The following is a 25,081-nucleotide window of genomic DNA, read 5'->3' on the forward strand; positions in this document are numbered from 1 at the left end:
TTAAAAACCAGCCGAAACCCTAGCTCTGCTTGGAGAGTAATGCAAATCTAGACAATGTGAAGACGAGAACTTTTTACAAGCCAGGGGCCTTCACCTTTATTGACACTGCACATGCGTAATCGGAACCGCGAATTGGCTTATACGTATGACATATGCAACATATGCATATGAGATAAACACCAAGGCAGAAATACTTAGTCACGATTACTGGCAGTTCCTTGCATCCGATAATACTACAAATTGCCTGTGTGTTTTGTAAATTCTAAATATTTTCAAATATAACGTTAACATTGCTAATGTGTGGATCGATTCTCCCATCTACAAAAATACAAACCATCTGCGAAGGTCGACATGAACTCCACGTATATATTCATAAATGATGGACATGAGACAAGCCGCGATCCGAGCTCCACCTGTTTACACACCTGTTGACTTTACCTGTCAAACAGGACTTTGTCCTCGCACAGCATGTCGGGATTTGTTGTTTCTCCTGCACATTCCCAACATGGCCGCCTGAGCTGCAGAGGTTGACCATTCGGCACTTCACCCCCATTCTGGCCCCACAACGCGCCACAGAACCCACACATTCACCAATTAACGACGCCAAGAGAAACGTCTTGATATTCTGAGGAGAAGAGACGTGATTTGCAGGTGAGATAATTTTGTTTTCCCTGTTGGATTCCGCCGGAGATTCGGGGTGTTTTCGGAAATGACGGTGCCAGGCACCTAATTATATAAATCCACAAATGTAAACAAATATTCCACAATCAACTTGCGAATAACATTACCATCAACGGAGACATGTGTTGGTAAATGCAATACCTTCATCTTAATGTCGGTATGCTCGGTATGCTGTCACATATATTTATTCTTCTGCAGTGGAGGAATTTGCACGATTAGTTTTAACACGACCCATGTCATGGTCAATGGTGTGTCATGGCTGGCGTCTCAGAATGTGGGTCAGCACCAAGGCCACAAACTAAATAATTCACCCAAATGTATTTGCATCACTGCTCTGAAGACAGTAGACAACGTTTGAAATCATCAATAATTACATGTTAGAGTCCAAGACGTCAGGAAACGTCACACAGCGGCTACGTGCTGCACATGTTAGTGTAACGTTATTTGATGTACTTTTTCAGAATATAACGTTAAATTCAGAACGAAAACATGTTGTATCGAAAGGAGGAAGATGGGTCTAGGAGTACAAGTTCAGAATATAGTTATTCTTTTCAAATCAATATCTTGGATTCTGAATTCTAATTGTGATTGACAGCTTAATTTTGTTGTCCTTTACCAGGGCCATGCCCTTATCCTCAACCAGTGTCACCGGAAACTGACGTACCTGACGTCAGGAAACTGACGTACCTGATGTCAGGGTCAGAATTTTTATAATTAGATCAATTTACCATCATTACTTAAGATGCTCAAAATTAATCTACTTTATTTGCTCATGTATTTAATTTGTCATGGAGTCCATACACCCTTGTCAGAGATTATAAGAAGCTACAGGTTTATTGTTTTCGAGCGTCTAGAATATGAAACATTTACAATAATCAATATGTCTATGTGAAAATAGCTAACGTTGCATATCTCAGAAAGATATTCTTATTCCTCAGGGCCAAAATGCTGTATTTTCCCTATACTGTGAAAGTTTGCATCTCGATTAAACACTAAATGTAAGTTTGCACCCCCGATTCAGCTCAGGTTGTGGACCAGAGTCTGAAATATTTACATCTTGAAGATGTTTTGCACATGACGAATTCTTGTGCTGTTAGCTATGTGGTTGAGTAGAACTTTCCATGTTTTGGTCATCGTTGATATGGTTTCTCCACCCGCTCCGAAGAGTAACATAAGGTAAGGGTAGCAAAATCTACAGCATCACATGCAGCAAGGAATAAAGGTTTGTGATATTAGTATAGATTAGAAGAAAAAAATTTATAGATGTAGGATCACAATCTTAAATCTGCATATTAATTATATAGTGTTTTGACCGTCAGTTGTTTCTGCATGCTTCTCATGCCTTCAGATGTAGATCTTTTGGTGCACAGGTGTACATAGGAATATATGACTGACATGCCCTCTTCAAAGTCATTTTTCAGAGGCTAGCATAGCTGTAATTAAAAGTCAGACCATTTGCTGTGGTACAATATGTATTTTGAAGTTGATATTGCTAGGTAGTCAATCATATCTAGTACGATTTATGCAAGAAATATGTTACCTTACTGAAGTGCAGTATCATCTTGTGTGCAAATTTTTATTACATGTAAACATTTCATGAATCAATTCTTATTGTATCATACAGTATATTCTATACATTTGTATTGTATATGACAATAGATTGTACTTTTTGCAAAATGTAACATTAATTTCAGAACAAAAGCAGGTTGTATATTGATAGGAGGGGGAAGGGTCTAAGAGTCCAGAATATAGCTATCATTTTCAAACCAATGTCTTGGATTCTTATGTAAAGAGTTCTAATTGTATTATATATAATAAGTTATGTTATAAATGAATAAATACATTTTATATACATTTGTATTTATCATATTTGCCAGGGTACCTGGCCAGTTGGAGATTCAATGCTGATTTTTTCCCAGAAAGAATCTTGAATAAAGTTTGCGCCCCAACTTTGAAGCTGGGATGCCTCACCTGCTTAGAAACAAAACACAGCTTTAACCAAGAGAATTTAGTTCTTTTCCTGCAATACCAGCATGTAACATTGATAAGTCAATGGTGAAACAACAATGCTCCTCAACTACATGATGGACATTCTTGTAGAAGGCCTGTCAGAACACAATCATATAACATTATCTAGACAGAGGAGAGGAGCAGAGGAGAGGTTTCCAGAGGATTAGGTATGGAATAATGGCTGACCATTAAGAAATCTCACTGTCATTTATTGTACTGTATGTGGGTCTCCTCATTTGTTGATCTAAATCACATCCAGATGTGCAGATGTTTGGCAAATTCCTATAGCTACTTCCTCTAATCTATTTTGTGTTGTTGCAGTCTTGCCAGATTCTACATGTACCTGACACCAACATACATGATGTCATCGGACATGCTCCTGCACTTCCGTGTGTCTCTGCCTATGATCAGCGTAGGCCTCTTCATCTTTGTGTTGAGCCTCATATTCTGCTGTTACCTTGTCAGGTAAGTGTGCAAAAACAATGTAGTTTTACATGTATGTATACATGTATGTTATCCAGGGCATTTGTTTTGTCAGTATTCTTGAAGGTTAGATGTATGTATTTTCGGATCAATATATTGACTTGAAGCTTGGGATTCATAAATGGGAGACCACCACAAATATAATTCCAGTGAAAAGAAATTGAGGTTCATGGATCTTCGACTTCCCAGAGCCGATAATCCTGGATTATTATATTATTCAACTAAAGGTGAAGAAAAAAAAAGAATTCTTTGAAACTTTCAGTAAGAGACATGAAGACACACTGGTTACAATGTATTGGGAATTATAAACATGTAATTCAGCCAGTTTCAAGTAGCACTTGATTTTGACAGGTTGCAGGACATCATTTGCATATAGTTAGTGTGCAAATTTTATGATTCCTTTGTCTTGAATGTTCCAATGACATGTAATTCCTTTGGTACCAATGAATATTGTGACATTCAAATCATGTAACACAAGACATAACATTTGCATAACTGATGAGCATATTATCATTGCTTTTAGTTGAATGATGAGGATTCTTTTATTTGTACCTGTTCCATATATAACCCTTCTATGCATTACCTGGACAGTCTAATTTCAAGCAAATAAATTTTCCAAGACTCATACAATGTATGTCAGCAGTTGTGGAACTCCAGATGTGACGGGTTTTTCATAATCTTAATTATCAATATGTATGAAGGATAGATGTGCATGAAGTACATGTTCATGAATATTCATGGTATAGTCTTCAACCTAGTCGAACCAGAAAAATATCAGCAGGACACAGTGTTGATGATTGTACAAAATGAATTGGAATTCTTTCTGTTTCATTTCCTTATGGCATTCTTTTACTTACTGTCCATCATTCTTGTGTGTCCATTTCTTTCTGTGTCTCTTTGTGCAGATGTATTCTTTCTGAACTACCAAACCTAGAAAATGTGTAAGTTCATTACATTCCTCTATAGTGATACAATGTACATTGTATATATGATTAAGCATATGCTTTGATTTATTATATGTTTGTGTGTAAAAAGATAGGTTGGCGTGCCTTTGATGACTTCTATCTTGTGTGTCTGAACAGTGGTGTTTTTACAAGATACATGTACATGTAGAGTATTGGTATGTGCACCAAAACATCTCTGAGTTGTCATTTGTGCCTTGTGGTAAGAAAATAGCTCAACATAGTCCAATGATATGTTGCAAACAAAAACAACATTGTAATGCAGATTTCTTCTCAAGACAAGATACCTTCCGTACAGTTTTTATCAGATTAGAGAATATCATCTAGTAAACAGTAATTGCCATGATGCCATATATGCCTCATGATACTGTATATATAATTATGATAATATTTGGTACGGTAACCAGAAGCTTTTCCATCAGAAATGCAAAATGCAGAATGTTGCTTCATAGTGCTTTCCAACATATAAAGGTATCAAATAAGAAGACTCTTTGTACACAACCAATTGCAAGTGTTCTGCTCTACTGATATTTCGGTGACTGGTTCACAATTGCACTGCAGCATAGGTGTCATGCTTACAGATGTGGTCCCAAAAGTCTTACAGGACCACGTCTGTAAGCAGTGACACCTAAGTACTGCAGTGCAATGTGTGCAAAGAGTCCTTTTATTCAGTGACTTACCAACCTGATGAAACGATTCATGAATACAAATGTATCATTTTGAAGCTCAAGGATTTCTTTTGAATGTAAACCAGAATTTTTATGTGTAATATAATAAGGAATGACACTTTTTATGATTTCTATAGGATTGCACAGTCTGTGTAATCTTCATGAAAATTTTGCTGGGGAATAAAAAGCTGTGAAGTTGCTTTGTTAAGTTTAAGTTTAAGTTTTGTTTGAGAGGTAATTACTAGAGTTTGCTTTTGCAAATAGTGGAATTGTCAAATTTCCAATGTAATTGCCAGGATAACAAGGTTGCCTTTAATTATTGGATTATCCTCTTGTAAAATGGTTGAGGTGATGTTAAGGTGTTGACCTCCCTTGGCTAAAAACTCGCCTTTTAATAAAGTTTTATCCCTTTTAAGACTGTGGCGCCATCGTGTGAAAGTGATGGGAAACCCGAAGTAGGAGCAAAATTGGGAAGGTTAAGAGGAATGATGAAATACAACGGAGGCTGCGTTTCGTGCCTCTTCTAGTCTTCATTTAGTTGGTGTGCTGGCAAGGAAGCCAGGTGTGATATTTTTTGAGGGAGAATGTATAGCAAAGGAAGCTCAGCATTGCCAAGTGCATACCAAGGTTGAAATTTAAGCCTTCTCATTAGTTATGCTGTTTGCCTGGCTTGAAGGGGGCCTAGCTCATCTATTATTTTTACCAGTGACATTCCGATCAATAGCCCATGTCAAACTAGAGGTAAAACCAATCTACTTTCCATATAAATCACCTTGCAGGTAAGACTTCGGTTCCACTCCAGGAAGACTCACTGTGCACTGTGCACACTGGACTTGTACATGTGTGCTGTCCTTGAGATATCTTGTCCAGGTTTATAACAATTGCTGAAACTTGATTTTGTTGATGAATGAATGACATGTGACGTATTTCAGCTGATGGGTAACAATGCTTGAACCTGATTACATGTAAAGGGTTTAAAATTATTATTACGAATGTATTTTATTCATTGTTTACGAATGTATATTTGTTAGCTTTATGTCAAGTATTTTTCTTTTGCATCCTGATTTGTTATGATTTTGTAAAAGGCTGCCTTGGTAATCAGTTATTGTAATTGAAAGTATTAGCCTTGAGATTTATAAATAACTGAATAGACAACAACTGATGCAGAAAGCTTTGCTGCTGATGGGGAAATTGCTGTGAAGTCTTCAGAAAGCTGTCGCAAAATGCGAATATGTCATGCATGGTTGTGAATATCTTAAGAAATGAGCACAATTACACATGTTATGAAAAAACTCTTATTGCTGAACACGTGCTGTGTGTTGGCTTTGTGGCCTGTAGCAGAATATTTGGTAAGGCCTAGGAAAAAACATGTTGTGTTTCTGGTTAATACCTGATTGACCCTAGCAATTTAGACCTGCAAAAACGTAGCTTTTTTTAGTCTGTATGATTACAATATGATGTTGAAAATACCAGTGCCAGATTCATTTCAGTTTTACATTGCTAAACTGTATCTTTTTAATCACTTCATCTGAAATCTAGAAAAAAATACAGTCAAACCTGTACAACTTAATACAATATAAGGATCACCTGGCCAATGTGACCACTTTTTGTTGGTCCCTTAAAATTTTTTTCCCATGATTGTTTGACAAGCATTAAGAATTGTGTCCATAGTGAATACCTGTCCACATAGGCCAGATTTTATCAGTCTTCCGAGTGGTCTTCTTGGGCAGTTTTGACTTTAAGAGAATCCCTACCCTACCTACCGACCCTAATTTTCTCTGGACCAAAACCAGAAGCACAGCATTTTTGTTTGTTTGGCCCAAGTACTAATTCAAAGGAGCCACCAAACTCGATGAGAAGAGTAGGGGTGACCCGGTTAATGCTTGGCCAAATTGAGGGCATTATCGGCTCAAGTCATCTTTACCTTCACATGATGACCAACAACCTATGATGTAAACAAATTATCCCTTTTCATATAACTTTGGTTTGGTATCTGGATTCTGCATCTTATACATTTTATTGGAAACCAGCATGCATCCCCCAAAATAATTGATTTACAATAAACTACTCCTAGCATCATCACCCAGCCTGATTCCCGTAATAGGCACAAACCACGAACAAACACGCAGTCTGACCAATTTTGACTAATGGCCAATTAGTAGACATCCCAGCTGATGATGTGGTTCATCATCACCAGATGTCACAATCAATTCAGGGATAACATGATGACCTGGGCAACTGTAACAGATTTTTTTCCAATAACACTGATATAAATGTACAGATTTTCCCCCCAATAATACCTGTACACATCTACATGTACAATTGTATTTAGTCTGTTCAAGGAGGTTGAAATGATATCTTTATAAAGAGGTCTTGGGCTGTTCTTGGAATTGAATTGGGGAGCAGCACCATAGTCAGATGTTCATTCAACAAAATAGATAAAAACATCTGACCCCAAGGCAAAGATTTAGGAGTATTATTAGGAGTATTACTAGTGCAAGACCATTGTAGCCACATAATAAGGAGGGCCTGCATGCCCCTTTTACGTAGAGCGTAATCAGCCGTTTTAATTTTACGTAGTGTTGCCAACCACTCCATAATTTAGCGTAGAGCGTAGGGAGGCTTTTCTGAATTCAGCATAGAGCGTAGGTACTAGGTAGGCTTTCTGAATTTAGCGTATTACGTGGCCGGCCCTCCGAATTTAGCGTAGAGCATTGTCGGGACCCCCTGGCAGGCCCTCAATAAGTACATGTACATATCAGACAGTCATTCAATAAACTATTTTTGCATGAACATTCTGAAACTGCTGGGGCTTTCTCAGAGCTTGATGTATTTTTCTCTCTTACACTCCATGGTTTCTGTCTGGTGCCACTTTCTTTCACAAAAGGTTATATCAACCCTCAGTTTGCCTGAAAATACAGCATCCAAACTGAGAGAACCAGAAAGGAATCATATTCAATTACCATAAAACTGCAGACGGCTGCCTCCACATTGCTTATTACCTTGGCCTTCAGGAGTACTGAATTATATCTTCATGTCATAACATAACTTAAGACTGTTAGGCAGGTTCATGCCCATTGAAATAATAAGGGCTGCATGGCAATAACACCTATCCATCAGACTGCATAAATCCTGTACTCTTGCCTGTGAATCCCATGTTGCAGAATGAACCTGAGCGTCTGTGTGTGATGTGAATAGAATGCTCCAAGCAGATCAGGAGACTTGGCACAATTAACACACAACCCCCGGCATATTGAAAATCAATCAGAACCCAACACATATCTCCAGAGCTGATCTTAAATGGGAATTTCTTAGTGGCTTACCATTAGAACTTTTTGTGGTCAGTGTTGCATGGCCTCATGATGCCCCTGCACTAATCATAATAAAACAACCTTTTCACTGTAAATTATGTATTCCATTCATAACATTAGCATGGATGTGCCATGAGGTCTGGGTGAAATGCTACTGTGCATATACGATCCACATGATTTTTATTTCACATTAATATATGTGTGAACATGAGGTGGTGGCATGGTCTATATTGGCTTTGTCATATAAATTTGGAGATAGACAATCCGTAACTCTCCGCAGATTATCAGACTGTCGGCCCGCTGTTATGCCGCTTTAATTGTTGCCCATCTCAGAAGCAGATAAGCAATTTGCTGGCGTTCCCAGGAGGCCTTAAGTATAACAGGAAGCTCTGCCAGCCATGGAGGAGGCTGTGGATGGTGATATTGCAATGGTTGGACTTGCCGTTTTCTCCTGTTATATGTGTCTAGTGCTGGTAGCACTGTGTATGTGCTGTTACCTCTGTCATAGCAGGTAGGTTGGAGATCTTATACCTGATCCACTGGGGAGAGGAGGGGGTTGCTTTAATTGATTTTTCAATGAGCTAGCCTACGTAATGCTGGTGTGCGGTATACTATACATGATATAGATAATGTTATATGGAGGTGGTGTAGAATGGTGATTTTAATGTAATTTGTAATTGCAGTATCAGAAACCATGGATTGTGTTATGTAAATTAGTATTTGACAAAAAGCAAAGGTGTGATCTGTGTTCCATTGGCAAATGGCGCATGGAGGGATTCCATGAATAGTGTATGATGACCTTCATGATACAGCCTGGTAGATAAACCACAGTGTAGTGACGTTGCAGAGTCAACCATTTTCTGTCACTGGTGACGTAATCAACCAAAAATGTGGATACTGTTGCTGCATTTCAGGCAGCAGAATTATTGAATATTGTTATTTCAAAGCGCTCTTCCCGGCAGCACGGCTCATGTTATGGGCCATACGCACGCACACGCACCTCCATCTTTTTTCTCTCTACATCAAAGATGAAAAGAAACATGCACTGCTGTTCATCACAACCAAGAAAAGAAAGAAATTGTTTTCAGAAGGAAATGTCAAATGTGTGATGCCATGAATTCATATATCTTGACAGGAAGCCGTGACTGATATGAAATTTTGCCCTATGGCCATATTTGCCATATACATATGTTAGAGCAACACTGTTGTAAATTCTACGTCAGATATTTTAATTGGTAGGCTATCTTCCATCTTGTAGCAAAGCTCCTCAGACCTCTTTGTTTCATTAAGAATATAGAGGTTAGAGAATAGAGCAGAATAAACTTGGATGGAAAATGACTTGTACGTGTATGAGTGTGTATTGATAAAACATTACCCCTGCAATATGGTGTTTGTCAACAATTACAACATGTACTACAATGTTTTGCCATCATTATACTAGTAATCATTCTTCTCTTCCAGTGGTCATTCTGTATATGAATTGTCTTTTTTACTTTACCCCAGGGGAGTGAAGTATTGTTTTTGGCGTGTCTCACAGTCTGTGTGTATGTGTGCGTGTGTATATCATGTTCTGCCATCTGCAATACAATACCCAATGCATCCTTACCATACATCCTCAGTGCTGCTATTTTGTATCACGGGGTTTGAAGGGTCACAAAGCAGAATGAGTTCTGTCTACCAATTGTTGTTCTGATAGTCACTCTGATCTGTCCTTGGGACCGTTTATACAAAATGATGAATAATTTTTTTCTGTGACATACCAGACAATTTAGGATCAACTTTTTAATCATTGAAAAGCCATTGTAAAGCACAGGTCATGGTGAACATTTCTACAATGTACAACAACTCCATAGCCATTATGTTCTGCCATCTAATGACAATCTGGTGCACAGTTGACCTGCAGTAGGGGCAAACATGTTTACACTAAATTACAGCATTAACCTATTACATGCCCTATGGTGCTGTTGTCCAAAAGAAAAATTTGAATGTTGTGAGTTGTTTTAGCTTCCTAAGAGATGGCATGGCATGTGGATTTACATGTATGAGCCCAGGGTTTTAGGTTAGTATTATGAAGTCATAAACCTCTATACCATACCACCAACTTTCCCCTCACTTTCTAACAATAGGCTCATTGTTTCCACTTGTTGAAAGTATAAGACTATGAATTATTGATAAATGTATTTTTTAATGGGTATTGCATTTTGCTGTTAACATTTCTACCAGGGTCAGTTTATAAACATGGTATAGAACTTACATGTAATAGACACTGTTTACCTTCTTATCCATCTTTCATAATTTCATAGTCTGCTTGATATGTAAACTTCATATTTTATAAGTTTCATACCGATCTAAACATGAAATGGAAACAATGTGGATCTGAAAACACTGACTAGCTAAACTTGCTTGACATGACATTGTATTAATTGGAAACTTTGATGTCAACCGTTACATGTTGATGTACAAATGTAGGTTGTTTGCTGTACTAATATTACATGACTTGATTACGATCGCTTCAGGACTTGTGACAGTTCGTTGCACAATGTAAGTGGCTCAGGCACAAGGGGAGAGTGACGTGTGCACAAACAAACAGGTCTAACAACTAGGTTGGGAACATGTCAAAACTTCTGCGTTTATCTTGTTAGCAGAATTGTTATTGTCTTCGGTAAACAAGTTTAAGTAATGTGATGCTAAAGTCTTGTCATTCTGTTGGATTTCAAAGTACTTTTGAGTGTAAGAAATGGGCATCTGAAACATTGGAGAGGGCATTGGTAGCATCCAGGAGTTCTTTTGTGGGTTGTTCAAAACTTCAGGCATTATCCCTTGTTTATTGTTTCGTGCAAGAATTCTTGTTAGAATGTTAGCTGCATCATAAGCTGGTGTCCACCACGTAGTCCTTTGACGTCACTTGTGCAACTGCTACTCAAAATGGTGGAACTTGTAGCATAATACCATTGTTTTTTAGCTGCTTCAAGATGTAATTTGGGAGCTTGACCATGCTATTTCTGGACGAGAACACCCCAATGTGATCTTTTGGGCAACTTGTACAATCGCAGTATGACTGATCATGATGTTCCCTACGACATTGGATATAGTGTCATACTACCACTGGCTCCCAGTATTGCCATTGTTAGTGTCTTCCTCTGTTGGTGCTGTACTTGTTGTTACTGTCACATCAAGCGAGAGGCAAGGTGGGCAATTATGTGATCTTGTTTAATTAAGATTTGGTGGTTAAAGGTGTGTGTAGCTTGATGACTTTCAGTGGGATGGCGCGCTTTGCCCATTGTGATGACATAAAGGTGGCCCGGCACTTTTGCTGAAACACATTGGTAGTAAAACGTCACCACGTTTGACACCTTAAACCACAGATGGTCTTTTCTGACATGTTAGGGCTATCTTTTGCTTGAGGCATATTTCCAGCCCTCCTAATGAACAATTTAACTGCCGTTACAGCAGTAAATGAACAAATTAACATCCTTTGCACAACTAAAGCTACTGCAACTGTCCTATCTTCTTCCTCAGTAGTACAAACTGAAGAAAGTTGGCTACAATTAGTACAAATGACAATGCTATCTATTTTCAAAGCACTTGTTTTGATTCCCTCAGGGAATTTGGATCTTTGTCTGCATTTCTGTGTGCAAACAAGCATGTAACTATTTCTTTCTCAAAACAAGCTGAAATGCAGGACTTATGCTGGCAGTAAGCTATTTTCCATTTTGTAATCACTGTGTTAATAATTTACCGTAAACATTGTATAGCCCCATGTTTTAGTCTGTAAGTGGAATGTGATTCTTAGGTGTGTGACTATAGCGCTGCCGTAAACTTAAAACCACCGCGGACATTCCATTTTCGCCTTATCGTGAAATAAAAACCACACGAACTGAAATGCATTTTCAGTATGTGGATCGTGAGAGGCAGACATTGCTATTTTATACTATAGTCAATGACGGAAATTTGTACACGATGACGGAAACAAATAATTCTTTGTAGGCTCTTTCCGTCAATTCAACTTGCTGGAAGTTGTGCTGTCTAAAATCACATCGTTATCGATCCATCTATGTAATACTTTACAATATTTGACATTAAAACACCCCGTTTTGAGAACCATTATTTCTTGGTCATGTTGTGAGTAGATCCTCTTCAAGCCAACCACTTGTCCAAGATGACCTTTTTTGTCCGGTCCCCTGAGTGGTCGTCTTGAGCAGGTTTGACTGTATATTGATGATATTTTTTTGGCTCTCAATAGAAAGGGTATTGATATGGTATCACTTAATATAGTTTCTTAACTTCCTTTTCTTGGACCTTTCTGCATACATTATAATATCATACTCATCTCTTTCACATACCTGTCAATAAATACCTCACCAGGAACATCAACACAACAATAGGGCAGTCCCCTTACATAATACACGACTTTCACCTGCAGGACAGATACATACAGAGCCAGCATTTTCCCAGGCAGAGTAATTGATCGGAATAATCTACCCACACGTCACATCGCCAACAGTGGACAGCCTGAATTTGGGGTTGGCTTCCTGGGTTGGCTCAGTTCAAGGGCCTCCCCAACCCCAATTGTGAATCAGGTGATATATTAGTTATAGTGCAGCCTTGTGAACATTTCACAGTACTGAATTTTGTTTTGTTTTGAGCACCTTTTTCATTATGTGCTACCAACCCCACAGGCAGCACTTAAAGCTGTGTACCCAGGGCATGTTGTCCCAACTGGGGGCTTTGCCCTGAGTACAAAATAGATGTGCATATACATGTACATGTAAATACAGTTGTACTATTTCTTACTGTATAATGTTACATGTAGGTCTGGACCTGAACCTGATAATGTTTAACGCATTATGGGTATATCATGATCATGTAAACACCCAGGTAAACAGCAGTCCAGTTCAGTTCCAGCCTAGTCTGTATGTCAGTTACTAGTATTCTCCAAGCAGAGGTTTTGGTCGGGGGGGGGGGGGTAGTAGTGGCCGGGTTTTTTTAACATTGCCTCCCGGAACCTCTGCTACAGAACGCATAAGGGCGGGGCTGTTCTTTCAGAATCGGTGTTGCTGCCCCTCCCTGTGTACCATTAATTTATCATTAGGCAAAGAGTTTTTGCTGCCGGGGGATTAGCGCGGCCTCCGGTAACTTGGGGGAGTGTGCAGCCAGCCGGCCGGCACCCCGCGGTCTCCCCCACAATCACTTTGAATGGCTCCCGCCAGATTGAAATCATCATAACATAAAGTAAACTTTCCCCACATTATGATAAATGCCTTTTTAAGAAATCAAAGATATAAATAAGATAGAGTAGTTCTATACGAGCACTTTCTTTTCCCAAACGTATGTACAGTGGTTTACTGCGTTCCTGGTCCGGCAGACCGGAAACACCCGTGGCGCGAGGACAGAAACACTAGACTCCCTTGGCAGACTTAGCACCTACTTTCAAAATGGCCTTTATGTGACAAAGTGATTAGATTTAAAAGCCTTGATCGGTTCCGACATCTCGCAGAGGTTACGGGAGGCAATGTTAAAAAAACCCGGCCACTACTACCCCCCCCCCGACCAAAACCTCTGCTTGGAGAATAAGTTACTAGGTCAACTCCTGTCTAAACTAACCTGCATCTAGGGCATGTGTCCCAAGGGAACATTATCAAACTGTGGCAAAAATAGAACCCAGAAGGGAGGGAAATCTGGTTTGATTTAGTCTTTGTTTATGTTGGATTAACCAGTTAGTAGTGTTTGTTCTGGTAATCAGGTCCACTGAGGTTTAGGTGGTTAATAGATTCCAGGTTAGTACTGGTACAGGGTGCTGGACAGGTGCCCACCCACTGACAGACATCATTGACATTACAACCCTGCTACATTAATATATAGTCTTTCTATATTGACCACAGATTGAGATCATCTTTGCAGCATCAAAATGTGACTGTTTATAAGATTGTTGTTTTTCTTACAATGTCCTTAAACTGTCTTTTGTGTTACAGGTTGAGAAGAGAAGCAAGGCTGGAAAGGGGATACAAAAAGGTATGTGCTGGTTTTACTGTGATATTACTAGGGTGTTGTGTCTCAAAAGTCAAAGTTTATATTACAAGATTAATGAAGCTTCCATGTGAAATAATCAAAATAGACTGGTAGAATCAGTAGAATGTAGAATGCTGTACATTATAGTACTTCACCCACCATGCACACATATCGATGCATGTTTTATTTATTGGCTGTTAAAAGTTGATTAAAAGTTGTGTACCATGATTTCACATGGTACATGAAATTCATTCCATTCTTAGGCCACGCCAATTTAATTTGTTGCTTCTCGGAATAGCCTCGAAAAAAAAAATTGGGTCACTATTCCCATTCACAAATTATAACTCCCAATTTTACTATCTGTTCAGTTGTAAAACTCAATAGCCGCCAAAAAAAGATTATTAAGGCCTGCGCATACCTAAAAAGTGTGGTCACATTGATCATAAGTTTTTCATTTATGAAATCTATTTCTCAATATCATGGCAAAAGGTAATTTTGTTACTGAAATTTATAGTACTAGATCAAAGAAAGGGGTGCATTTGCATAAAATGAGCCATACAATTGCAAAGCTGAAACTTGAATAATCCTCTACATATTATTTTGTCACAATATTTTTTTTTTCGCCCTGTCGCTTCAATTTTTTTCAGAAAAAATCCGAGAAGCAACAAATTAAATTGGTGTGGCCTTATGACGTCAATATGTGTACTTGATGAGCAGGTGGCATGATTGGAATCTTTTTGTCTGAAAAGTGATCAGAATGAACCAAAACAATCATGGTTGGTTTTCATTATGTAGCAATGAGCACTTTTATCAGTGCCATATATGGAAGATTTTTACAGGTACCTTGCTTGAAATTTGCGTTTGTCTGAGCCATTTGGGAAAGTCAAAATTTACTGTGTAGCCTGAAGCAACTGATGAAACTTAACTTGTTGCTGTAGCACAGAAACCACGCAACAAGAGATAGATTGCTGTGAAATGCATCTCACTTAGGGAAAAGCAATTACTTGCTCTATTATAGACTCTATTATAGACCTATACACGTCATAGCTTCATAAGGGTAGGGTGGCAATGACGTGAGCAAATTACTTGTCCCATACTGAGGCATTAGCATTTGATATGCATACTAGTACATGTGTATTACAATGTCGTTCACCCAGAGAACATGTACAACATAAACAATGTTATGTCATTTATTATACCTTGCAAGTTTCATTGTAGACTTCATTGTAGAAAATTGTGAAGTATGAAGTAAGATTTTCTTCAGCTGTTGGTATATGTACTTTGATGCCCTTCATGCAATGATATTGCAGAATTATTACAGTAGAAAATTGTTTTGTTTTGATTTCATGCACACTTATCTGATAATACTAGTCACCTCATCTTATCTTCAAGACAGTGTACTGAGTACTTACCAGATAATAATATCTAGCATAGTAACTCATCCAACCTACAATTGTTTTAGAGCATGACCTACCTTGGGCAAAGTTTTACAAATGAGACATTCAAGCGAACTGAAGGACATGTATTAATGTACATTTAGACATCTTGGACTTATTGTGATCATCATTTTCTTGATCTATGATTTACAATAGCTGGAAACCTTGTATGTTGTGGTGCTCTAAGTTGCCAAAATTAGAAAACTATTTCTGTAGCGTGGAAAAGTTGCATGAGGACACTAAACTCCATAGCAGAGGACAGGAGAAGACAAATTACCATCAAATTGACATTTCAGGCAAAAGCAGCAGGCAGCCCAAAGTGTAGGTCTTTACAAATTGGTCTCTGGAGAAAGTCATGCTTTGCTTTTGTCAGACAATCAGATATATTGTCCTGCTGTCAGGCAAATGCCCAAAGAAACACACAGAGCACACGCATACATACAGCTTCTTTACAGCAGCTTCAAACTAATTGGCATTCCCACAGCAACTATGAAAGAGTTAGGGATGAAGTTGTTGGACTCAAGTTGTTGGAGACAGCAAGACAGGCTGTCCTGTTTAACTGATGCGGGTAGAACACTTCCACATATATGCAGAAACATATCCTTCCACCTGTTTCATTTAAAAACGTATATTGTGACCACCACTATCTGACTCACACGGATGGCTTATTATAATACCTGTGTAGTATGTCATACCCACAAAAGATTATCTAGCTGCTTCTGGATTGGTCCTACAGAATTGTTGATATTGTTTGGTGTTCCTCTTGGTTGACAGAAAGATCCTACTGGCATTTACAGTACCCTAAATGGTAATGCTACAGAATCCAACATGGCAGACCCTGATGCTCTGATAGTTACTTCTTGACCAACTGTCTAACCTAATGGAATCATACAGACTTCAGATTCTCTTCAGTGTCAAGATTACTTTGAGGTTCTGCCCCTCTCTCGCATTTCAGGGTTGGTTTGGACCAAAGTTCTTGGCAGACTATTTTGTATTGGAGCAATATCGCCAGGGGTGCCTTAAACCATGCAAACAGAGTTCATAAAATCTGTACAAAGATGATGAAAAATGCAACAGGTGCTATGCAAAAATGCATGAAGCACTATGTGAAAACATACAAACCTTATGAAAAACAGAGTTTGACGGTTTGTCAAAACTGCACATGTTGTCTAAGCTGGCCAACCGCTACCTGGATCATGTGACCAAATGTCATCATAAATGTCATCAGACGATGCGGCGTCAAGAGAATAAGGTGTCACTGTGACGCGTCGAAATGAAGCAAAAGAGTAGTTCACAGTGTATCAAATGTGTCTTTGTGATAGTATAAGCCCATTTAATGCTTTAAAGTCAATATCATAGGTGGAAACCCTAAGCAACATATACCCTCTCCCAATGCAGCAGTTGGCCGTTTTTTCTTAAGATTTGTACATTTCACATAGTGCTTCGTCATTACCTTCGCCGAGAAGGTTATGCAGAGGGTAGCGTTTGTCTGTCTGTCTGTTTGTTTGTTTGTTTGTAGTGGCACAGAATAACTCGAGAATGCCTTGATGGATTGTCTTGGTATTTGGTATGTTGGTAGGTTTTGATGAGACCTAAAAACGATTAGATTTTGGGCCCCCTAGCGGCTTCTTATGGTACTGCAGCGGAACTTCCTGTTTTGATATCTCGTGTTCTGGACATGTTATGGAACTGATTTTTGAGTGGTAGATAGATCTTTGGACAGAGAGTAAGTGGTGTGGGTTTGGGCCCCCTAGCGGCTTTTTTGGAACTGCAGGAGCAGGTTTTGCGTCTGACTTTGAAAGGGAATAACTCAAGAAGGGCTTGATGGATGGTTATGATTTTTGGTAGGTAAATAGCTTGAGTGATGATGTACATGATTAGACACTTCTTATGCAAATCAGTGTCTAATTTGCATAATTAATGAGGAAAGTTTATCCATCCGCCAAATTCCATGATAGGACTCTGAAACAAGTGACATATGTAACTGAGGAAGAGAGAAATATTAATTGAAATGAACTATGCAAATGAAGACCTCATTTGCATAATTAATGAGAAAATACTATAACATGATGGCCTTGATGGATGGTCATGATTTTTGGTATGTGGATAGCTTGTGTGATGCTTAGTATGATTGGACGATAATTATGCAAATCAGATTCCAATTTGCATAATTAATGAGGCAACTATAAAAATCCGCTTTGTTCCATGACATGACCATTCAAATTGTAACTGAGGAAGAGAGGACTGTTAATAGATAGAAAATATGCAAATGTGGGCCTTATTTGCATACTTAATGAGTAACTTCTATTATTCCTCACTGGCAAATGACGGCAATTTCATACATTTAATCCTTTTTTGTGGCATCGGGACGTTATGTGAATGTGAGCATCGTTGAATCAAATTATGCTAATAAGGGCCTCCTTTGCATAATTGATGATAAATATTAGCATAATCTTCTTTGTTAAGCTCATACTTTGGACATGTTATATTTTAAGACAATCAACTGGTATGATTTATGATTGATGAGAAAAACTCCTAATACGTCAGTCATAAAGGTTAAAATCATTTGGCGAAGGTATGAGGTCGTGGAACTCTAGTTTTACATACAATCCACACGTTTTCGTGTAGTGCCTCATGCATTTTTCATAAGATTCATATGTTTTTGCAAAGTGCTTTGCATGCTTTTCATAAAATTCGTACAAATTTGATGAAATTCGTACATATGCTTAGGCACCCCTGGTGCTTCAGACATGCGTACATGTACGGGATCGTGGAGACAGATGTTTTTTTTCCAGTCATGATGAATACTGGAGCAGGAACATGAATAGGTTTACATGAATAGGGTCTACTAATGTACGGAATGAAAAGACAGATTCTGTAGCCCACCCACTTCTGTCAAAATGTATGAAATGCAAAATAAAACATGAAAATACAAATAATTGATGGACATGCTGCTACGCTTTCATTGGTCGAGCCGCTAATTGTGATGGGCAGTCAGGACTGGTCTATAAGAAAAAGGTGCTTTTATTGGCCAGTACAACATGTACATGGTGAAAGTACATTTTTGTAAATGGACACAGTTTCCATTGCATTGTTGTCACCCTGTATACAAATGTACTATAGAAAAGATCAGCTTCTTTCTCAACAGCTACATCTTCTATCAGTGATATTTAGGTGGGGAAGGTTACATGCATGTAGTGCATACAAATTTAATATACATGTACAATGTATTGCATGCTATTGTTCTGGTGCTAGGTTACACAATTCAAATAGAAAATAAAGCAGTTAACTGTAGGTTGACTGGTTTTACTCTAATTTTCTTGAATTTGTGTTTAAGGATTGGGGTTAAGTGAAAGTTTACAAAACCTTGCAATGAAAGAGGGCCTTTTTAGTCTTCGTAATCCGTAGGCAGCCACCCAAAATCAACCTTATCCGTATGTCGGCCGCAATGCGTAATTGGTCGCTTTCATTCTACGTAAAACGTAGGCAATTACGTTTCTGCAGCGTAAAACCTAATCTATGAATTACTAGTAAAGCGGCTGATTTCCAGCAAAGTCTCTCAGCAAAATTGCACCTCGAAACCAAGGAAATAGCGTTTCAGAGGGTCAAGATTTTATAATTTTCCCTGAGGAGCATTCCCCCGGACGCATTTAGCACCCTCCACGTGGTCAACATAAGGTCAGCAATATCTTGCACCTCCCCTCCTATACAAAATGTCCTGTCGCCGCCACGGCTACTCATTATTGATTATAACGTTTAGTGTGGTTATAAACAGATTCATCGTCACCCCCCAATCAACATAAAGTAAATAGTTTTGACGAAGAACAAGATAGTTGAATTAAAATTGTTACAGTCGGTTGGGAAGCCTCATGATTTAACGTAATCCGTTATCAGCTCTGAGAATTTAACGTAATTTGTAATCACTCACCCCCCCACCCCCCACCCCATGCAGGCCCTCATGAAATGCATAATGTTTTATAACCATATAGGATAAAAGAACTGAAAATGGTAGATGTTATGGTTGCCAATTATGCTACAGGCTTACAAATTGGTCCCAATTGAATATTATCTTTAGTTTTCTGAACTAACAGCAATCCAGTATTTGTATAATTTTCAAAAGTGCTGCTGACAGGTCACACTATACCTCTGCATCATTGGTCACTTCATTTAAACTTGAAAATTGTGTATATTTCACTCAAGCAACTTTACTGAAGTACAGTATGTCTTTTAATTATGTTCTCTTGATGCTAATCAGTATGTTTATCAATATTATTTGTTTTAATGCCTACACGGCATTGACACTGCTTAGAAATATCAAAGACCTGTTATCCATACATGGCTGCTAAGAGTAATTCTGTTCTAGATACTGTATACTAGTATCTGTATAGATCTGTAGCAGTTTTCTATTGCTCTATTTCAGATCACATACAAGAAAAAGAAATGTTCCTCAAATGAGGTAAGTGAAATGTTATGTTTTCATCATCAGAACGAAAGCTGTTTAACCTTCGAATCTCCCTGCTACCTAACCATTGACCAATTCAGAATGGGTAACCAAACGGCTACAAACGAATGCTGAATTAACGACTCATAGAGCTGTCATTCTATCGTCTCATACCCTGGTAATACTTTCATAATTCAGACCAACAAGGTATGATTGGGATATGTCACTGAGAGATTTGTCATAAGTCCCATGTATCAATGGCTCTTTGAGGCTTGCATGTTCCATGCAGTCACCAATGAAATTACCTTCTGTTCACATAGTCTTATCTCCTTCCTCCTGATTGCTTATTGCGCTAAATTTCATGGGAACCAGTGTCCTTGAAATTGGGCCATCTAGATCTATCATGAGATATCACCCAGTGACACATACAATCACATATCATTGCCTTGATAATCTATGTATCTGCACTAATGCCTACATGCCTCTATGCCTTATCTTCTGTATCCTACTACTGATTATAGCTGGACTTCCTCTCGGACAAGGTAGGGGTGACTATTTTCATCTGAGAGAACATTTTCTCACTTCCCTTACGCTTCTGTCATTACAAATATTGGGTGTAGAAATACAAATGTATAGTGTGAATGTGGCTAGCAGTAAATATTTTCTTAGTATACATATATTGTGGAGATTACAAACATTCATGTACATGGTATCATTTTCTTTGCTGTTGTCATAATGTTTTATGTAACAACCCGAATAATCGTTGTATTCATGCATGCATGCATGTAGTTAATTTTAGATGGGTACTGCTTCTGTATATCTGTCTGTATTATTGTGGTCAACTCCAAGGCACATAGAATCTGCAATCTCTCGTTAAAATTGTTACAATTAGATATGACTATTCTGAAACAGTTGCATTGTGTTTCCAGTGTCTGAAAGAAATAGTTTTCTATATGTAAACTTGTAGCCATACTGTCATGTGTGGACATTTTGACCAATTAATTTCTTCAGGCTCTACATTTGTATGTAAACAAGATTATGTGCAAAATGATCATCTCATCATGATGTACAAAAATGGGGACATTATCTTTGTCTGGCTATCTTTGATTTGATTTTGTGGCTATGCACCATTGATGAATGTGTTCAACTGGATGCCCTCTGTGTCCTCTGCAGACCTGTGCGGTGTGTTTAGAAGACTTCAAGCTGATGGAGGAGATTGGACTCTGTCCTTGTGGACATGCCTTCCATAGAAAGTGAGCATCTTACACATGTGCTGATAGCCTGAGTGTCATCCTGTTTCAGTTCAAGGCTCTGCCTTCACTTTCTTTCAAACAGAAGGGGAAGGCAGAGCCTGGAACTGAAACAAGATGACACTCAGGCTAATGGGCTGATAGCAACTGAGCAAAATCATTCCCACTTCAATCCATTTCTGTTGGGGTAAATCGTGTTGTTGATGAGCTCCCTAGCCTGAGGTGATTTTGGCAAATTGACATGATTTGATACTGATTTCTTTCCTTGTAGCACTAGATTTAAGTCATACCTATCCTGACTATTGTTCACATAAGCATGTTACCAGAATATAGTCAAGAAAGAATTGATCAAAACTCTGCTTTACTGCCGATGACTTCACATTTACTGTACTTATACATGTAGCCTACAGATTACTTCTAGTTTAGAGTACTTTTTCTCAGTACATTTTAACAATACTCATTGTTTCTCTTCTATATTCACTCTTCTTACATGAAGAAACATGACAATAAATTTTGATAGTTTTTATGCTTTGATATGTTTCTTGTATTTTACAGATGTATTTCCAAGTGGCTGGAAATCAGGAACACCTGTCCCATGTGTAACTCCCAAGTCAAACAGCAGGCCAGCGAGAGGTCCACCCTGGTCAGGACAGTGGACCTCCCTGTCACAAGAGTATGATGGACCCTTCCAATCACACACCATGGGTAGTTGGAAAGGTCCATTAGTGAGACAGGTAGGAGAGCTGGTTTAGAAAGTTAACATTACGTAGACTCAAAGTCATTTCCTTGTTTTATATATAGTCTTTTTATACGTGGAGGATTATTAAAATGACAATAAATTAGTAACAGCCTATTTTATCCAACAACCCGAATACTTCTATGTATCACAAAACTCCTTTCCTTCCCTTGTACTTCAAAGAGATATGTAGAAGGTATTTATCAATATGAATATGACTAAAATTGTGGTAAGTAATGCTAAGGTTTTATGTCAGCTGTTAAGTGTTAAGCTGGAAGCTTTAAAAAATTGGAAAGCAATTTGTAATAGTGAATGTGTATATAGTTGTATCAATTTTTGCAATCATGGTATTCTGGTCTTTCTTTTAAATATCAGTGTAGCCAAATGTTAAACCAAACTGGCAACATGGACTTAAGCAGAACTTGAAGATCTTATGTCTAGGAAGCTAATACTGTAAATTTGCTTACTTTTGCAGTGGTTTTATTTTGCTTCAAGATTTTAGTATTTACAGTAAGCACTTCCCTTTTTAGTCATCCTGAGCAAAATACCTGAATGGCTACAAATTTGCAAAAGTAGTAATCCTGATTGTGATCAGCACCCAGTACCAACTCACAACCTCCCTGAAATCCAGCATGACTCATCAGCTGTCTGCAGAAGTGACTTGTATGAAAAAGAAGCTTTTCATTTTATGGAGACATTTGATCACTAAAGGGTAAAAGAGTAAAACAAACACAATCAACACGACTGTTACTTGCTCCTCACTAAACTTTAGAACAATTTTGGCACATTTGTCCAAAAATGGCCTCTGAAAGCAATACAGGGTAGATGAAGGCAGGGAACAGAGTTGTAGATGCTTTTCCAAAGACGAGAAAGACCAAGTAAAATTGAACAGGGAGATAACAGTGGTACATGTACAATATAAATCATTGAACTTGCAGGAAAGAAAGACTAAATAATCAATGGAGTGAAAAAAAATCAAAAGTAGCACCACTGCAATGACATTCTCCTTGTCTACTCACAAGTTGGGAAAAGTTATTCGGTAGCAGATGTGTTTCTGCCAGGTTTCATACTCACTATGTATACCTGCCAAAATTAGATCAAGAAATGGCTGAAATATCTTTAATACAATTTAGCAAACTAACATTTCTAAGACTGTTGGCCTAAAACTGGGGGTGTGCATGGCAGCTGATGTTACAATTATCAGGATTGTAGACCCCCCTTTTGTCAACATGATATCAGTGTAGGTCCATGAATAACAAAAATGGATACAGTATCACAGATTAGAATATTGTGCCATTGTGCTGGAAACATATGACATTCACTTTGTGGAAAAAACACACGAAATGAGCAAATTTTGTCCATTTTGTACCGTGAGTGCCATAGTAATAGTGCTACGTGTTCATAGTAATGTGTGTAACTGTAATAAAGGTACTGTTGTAAACTTACCTCTACTGCTATATATAATTGTATACTATAGAATGATGTGAACAAGCTCTCTACTGTTCGACAATTTAAACTATATTTCATGCAAGGATGGAGATATTTTAGTATGATGTACTCTAGAATTGGATAAGGTATCTTGTTGTGATATGTACATTTGAAGAAGTTAGTGTATATGGCTGTATGTAAGGTATCTTGTGTAAGGGATGGACCAGAGAAGATTGTGAGGGGGTTTTAGTGAGAAAATGGCAGGAAAGAATGTCACTTGGAACTATGAAAATTTGCCCAGGAACATAGATTTAATGAAAACACCAGAAAAGGTTCATAAACCACTGAGACGAAAATAAAACCTTAACACTAACATTTCCACATGAATGGCTCCCACTCATTCTTATCCTGGTCCATCCCTGGTAGTTTTTGAAATGCTTGACAATTATAAGGCACCTGTAAAAGATCTACTTGTTTATTTGTACACATTTGAAGGACTGCCTTTTGTGGGCAGGCTCCATTGTATATATATGGTATATTGAAAATGTCATAATTGAGTTTCTGATGTTGGGATTAGATCAGCTTAACTTACAGTTGGGAAGCATACTTGTAACCACCTGTCAGAAGTGATGGGAACCCACATACTGTTCAGCCCCCTTTCCACTAGACGGTGATTGCTGGGAGACCTTTTGAGCAACCAAGACTGGATTTGTGTGATGGCGTGACCCTTGAATCTGAATATGATGCTCGATTTTAAGGTATGGTTTTAAAAAACAAACACAAAAAAACGTAGAAGAATTTTTGGTTGCTCATTGGTTGCAGCTTCTAGTGGAAAAAGGGTGTTAAGATTGGGGGTGGGTCTTATTCTTGGATAGCAAAGTTACAAATGTAGCAAATTCAAACAAATATACATGTATATTACAACACTAGTTATAGTAGCCATCTTTCATTGCCAATCAGAAGTGCCACCTATCAGATATAGGTAGTACTGCAACACAGTTGAGTCTGGATTTTATGATAAGGCACAGCCCAGACCAACCATCACAGTGCTGCTTATAGAGACATAGCCCAGTGCACTTTGAAGATAGATCAAGAAGATGACGAAGGCATGTAGACAAGATAGATATCAAATTGTATTTTATATTAAGTTGGTAGTAGCTATATTGCTACCTCAGCAAATACAGACATGTATAAGTTGCCAGTACAATGTACATGTATCTAGCAACCACAGTTATGTATTAATCAAGCAGTAAGCAAGCATGGTGACTAGTGCTGCTTATACACGTATTACCGCTTGGAAATCATATGGATAATATATCTAGTTCACTCCATATGCTAACTGCCTTTTTTCAATGAATAGACCATTCCAGCCAGAGTGTCTGCATGTAGACCTGATGTTAAATATCACCCACATTTTAATACGGTAGCATACATTTCTGTCATTTTTAACCCAGTGTGACATATTGAATGGGCAAGTAGATATACAGTGTAATGTAACCTCAATTTGCAGTTACAAGTCTATATAGTAGTTTATTAGGAAACTAATGTCTATTAAAGAATGTACATATACAGGCAAACTGAAACAGATCTAATGTATCTTGAAGTAATGTAAATGTTGTGGTGCATTGATTTGTAAAATATATAGAAGGAAATTGGCTAAAATGAG

The 25,081-nt window shown here is 38.1% G+C and overlaps 1 protein-coding gene across 8 annotated transcripts; it reads left to right on the plus strand.

Annotated features, from left to right (window-relative positions):
- Positions 1-316: 316 nt before the first annotated feature.
- On the plus strand, positions 317-25,080 carry LOC136430336 (RING finger protein 24-like). Of its 8 annotated transcripts, XM_066420846.1 has the most exons (9): positions 317-651; positions 1,301-1,379; positions 3,013-3,156; positions 4,080-4,115; positions 14,088-14,127; positions 19,981-20,016; positions 20,523-20,543; positions 21,175-21,254; positions 21,807-25,080. In XM_066420846.1, the coding sequence occupies exons 2-9, from the start codon at positions 1,372-1,374 to the stop codon at positions 21,928-21,930; spliced, it is 489 nt and encodes a 162-aa protein (XP_066276943.1). In that variant the 5' UTR covers positions 317-651; positions 1,301-1,371; the 3' UTR covers positions 21,931-25,080. The 8 variants fall into 8 exon arrangements, with proteins under 8 accessions (XP_066276943.1, XP_066276945.1, XP_066276944.1 ...); XM_066420848.1 differs by lacking the exon at positions 1,301-1,379 and having other exon boundaries at positions 335-651; XM_066420847.1 differs by lacking the exon at positions 20,523-20,543 and having other exon boundaries at positions 338-651.
- Position 25,081: the final 1 nt, after the last annotated feature.

This window comes from Branchiostoma lanceolatum, chromosome 3 (assembly GCF_035083965.1).
Source record: "Branchiostoma lanceolatum isolate klBraLanc5 chromosome 3, klBraLanc5.hap2, whole genome shotgun sequence".
Taxonomy (NCBI): Eukaryota; Metazoa; Chordata; class Leptocardii; order Amphioxiformes; family Branchiostomatidae; genus Branchiostoma; species Branchiostoma lanceolatum.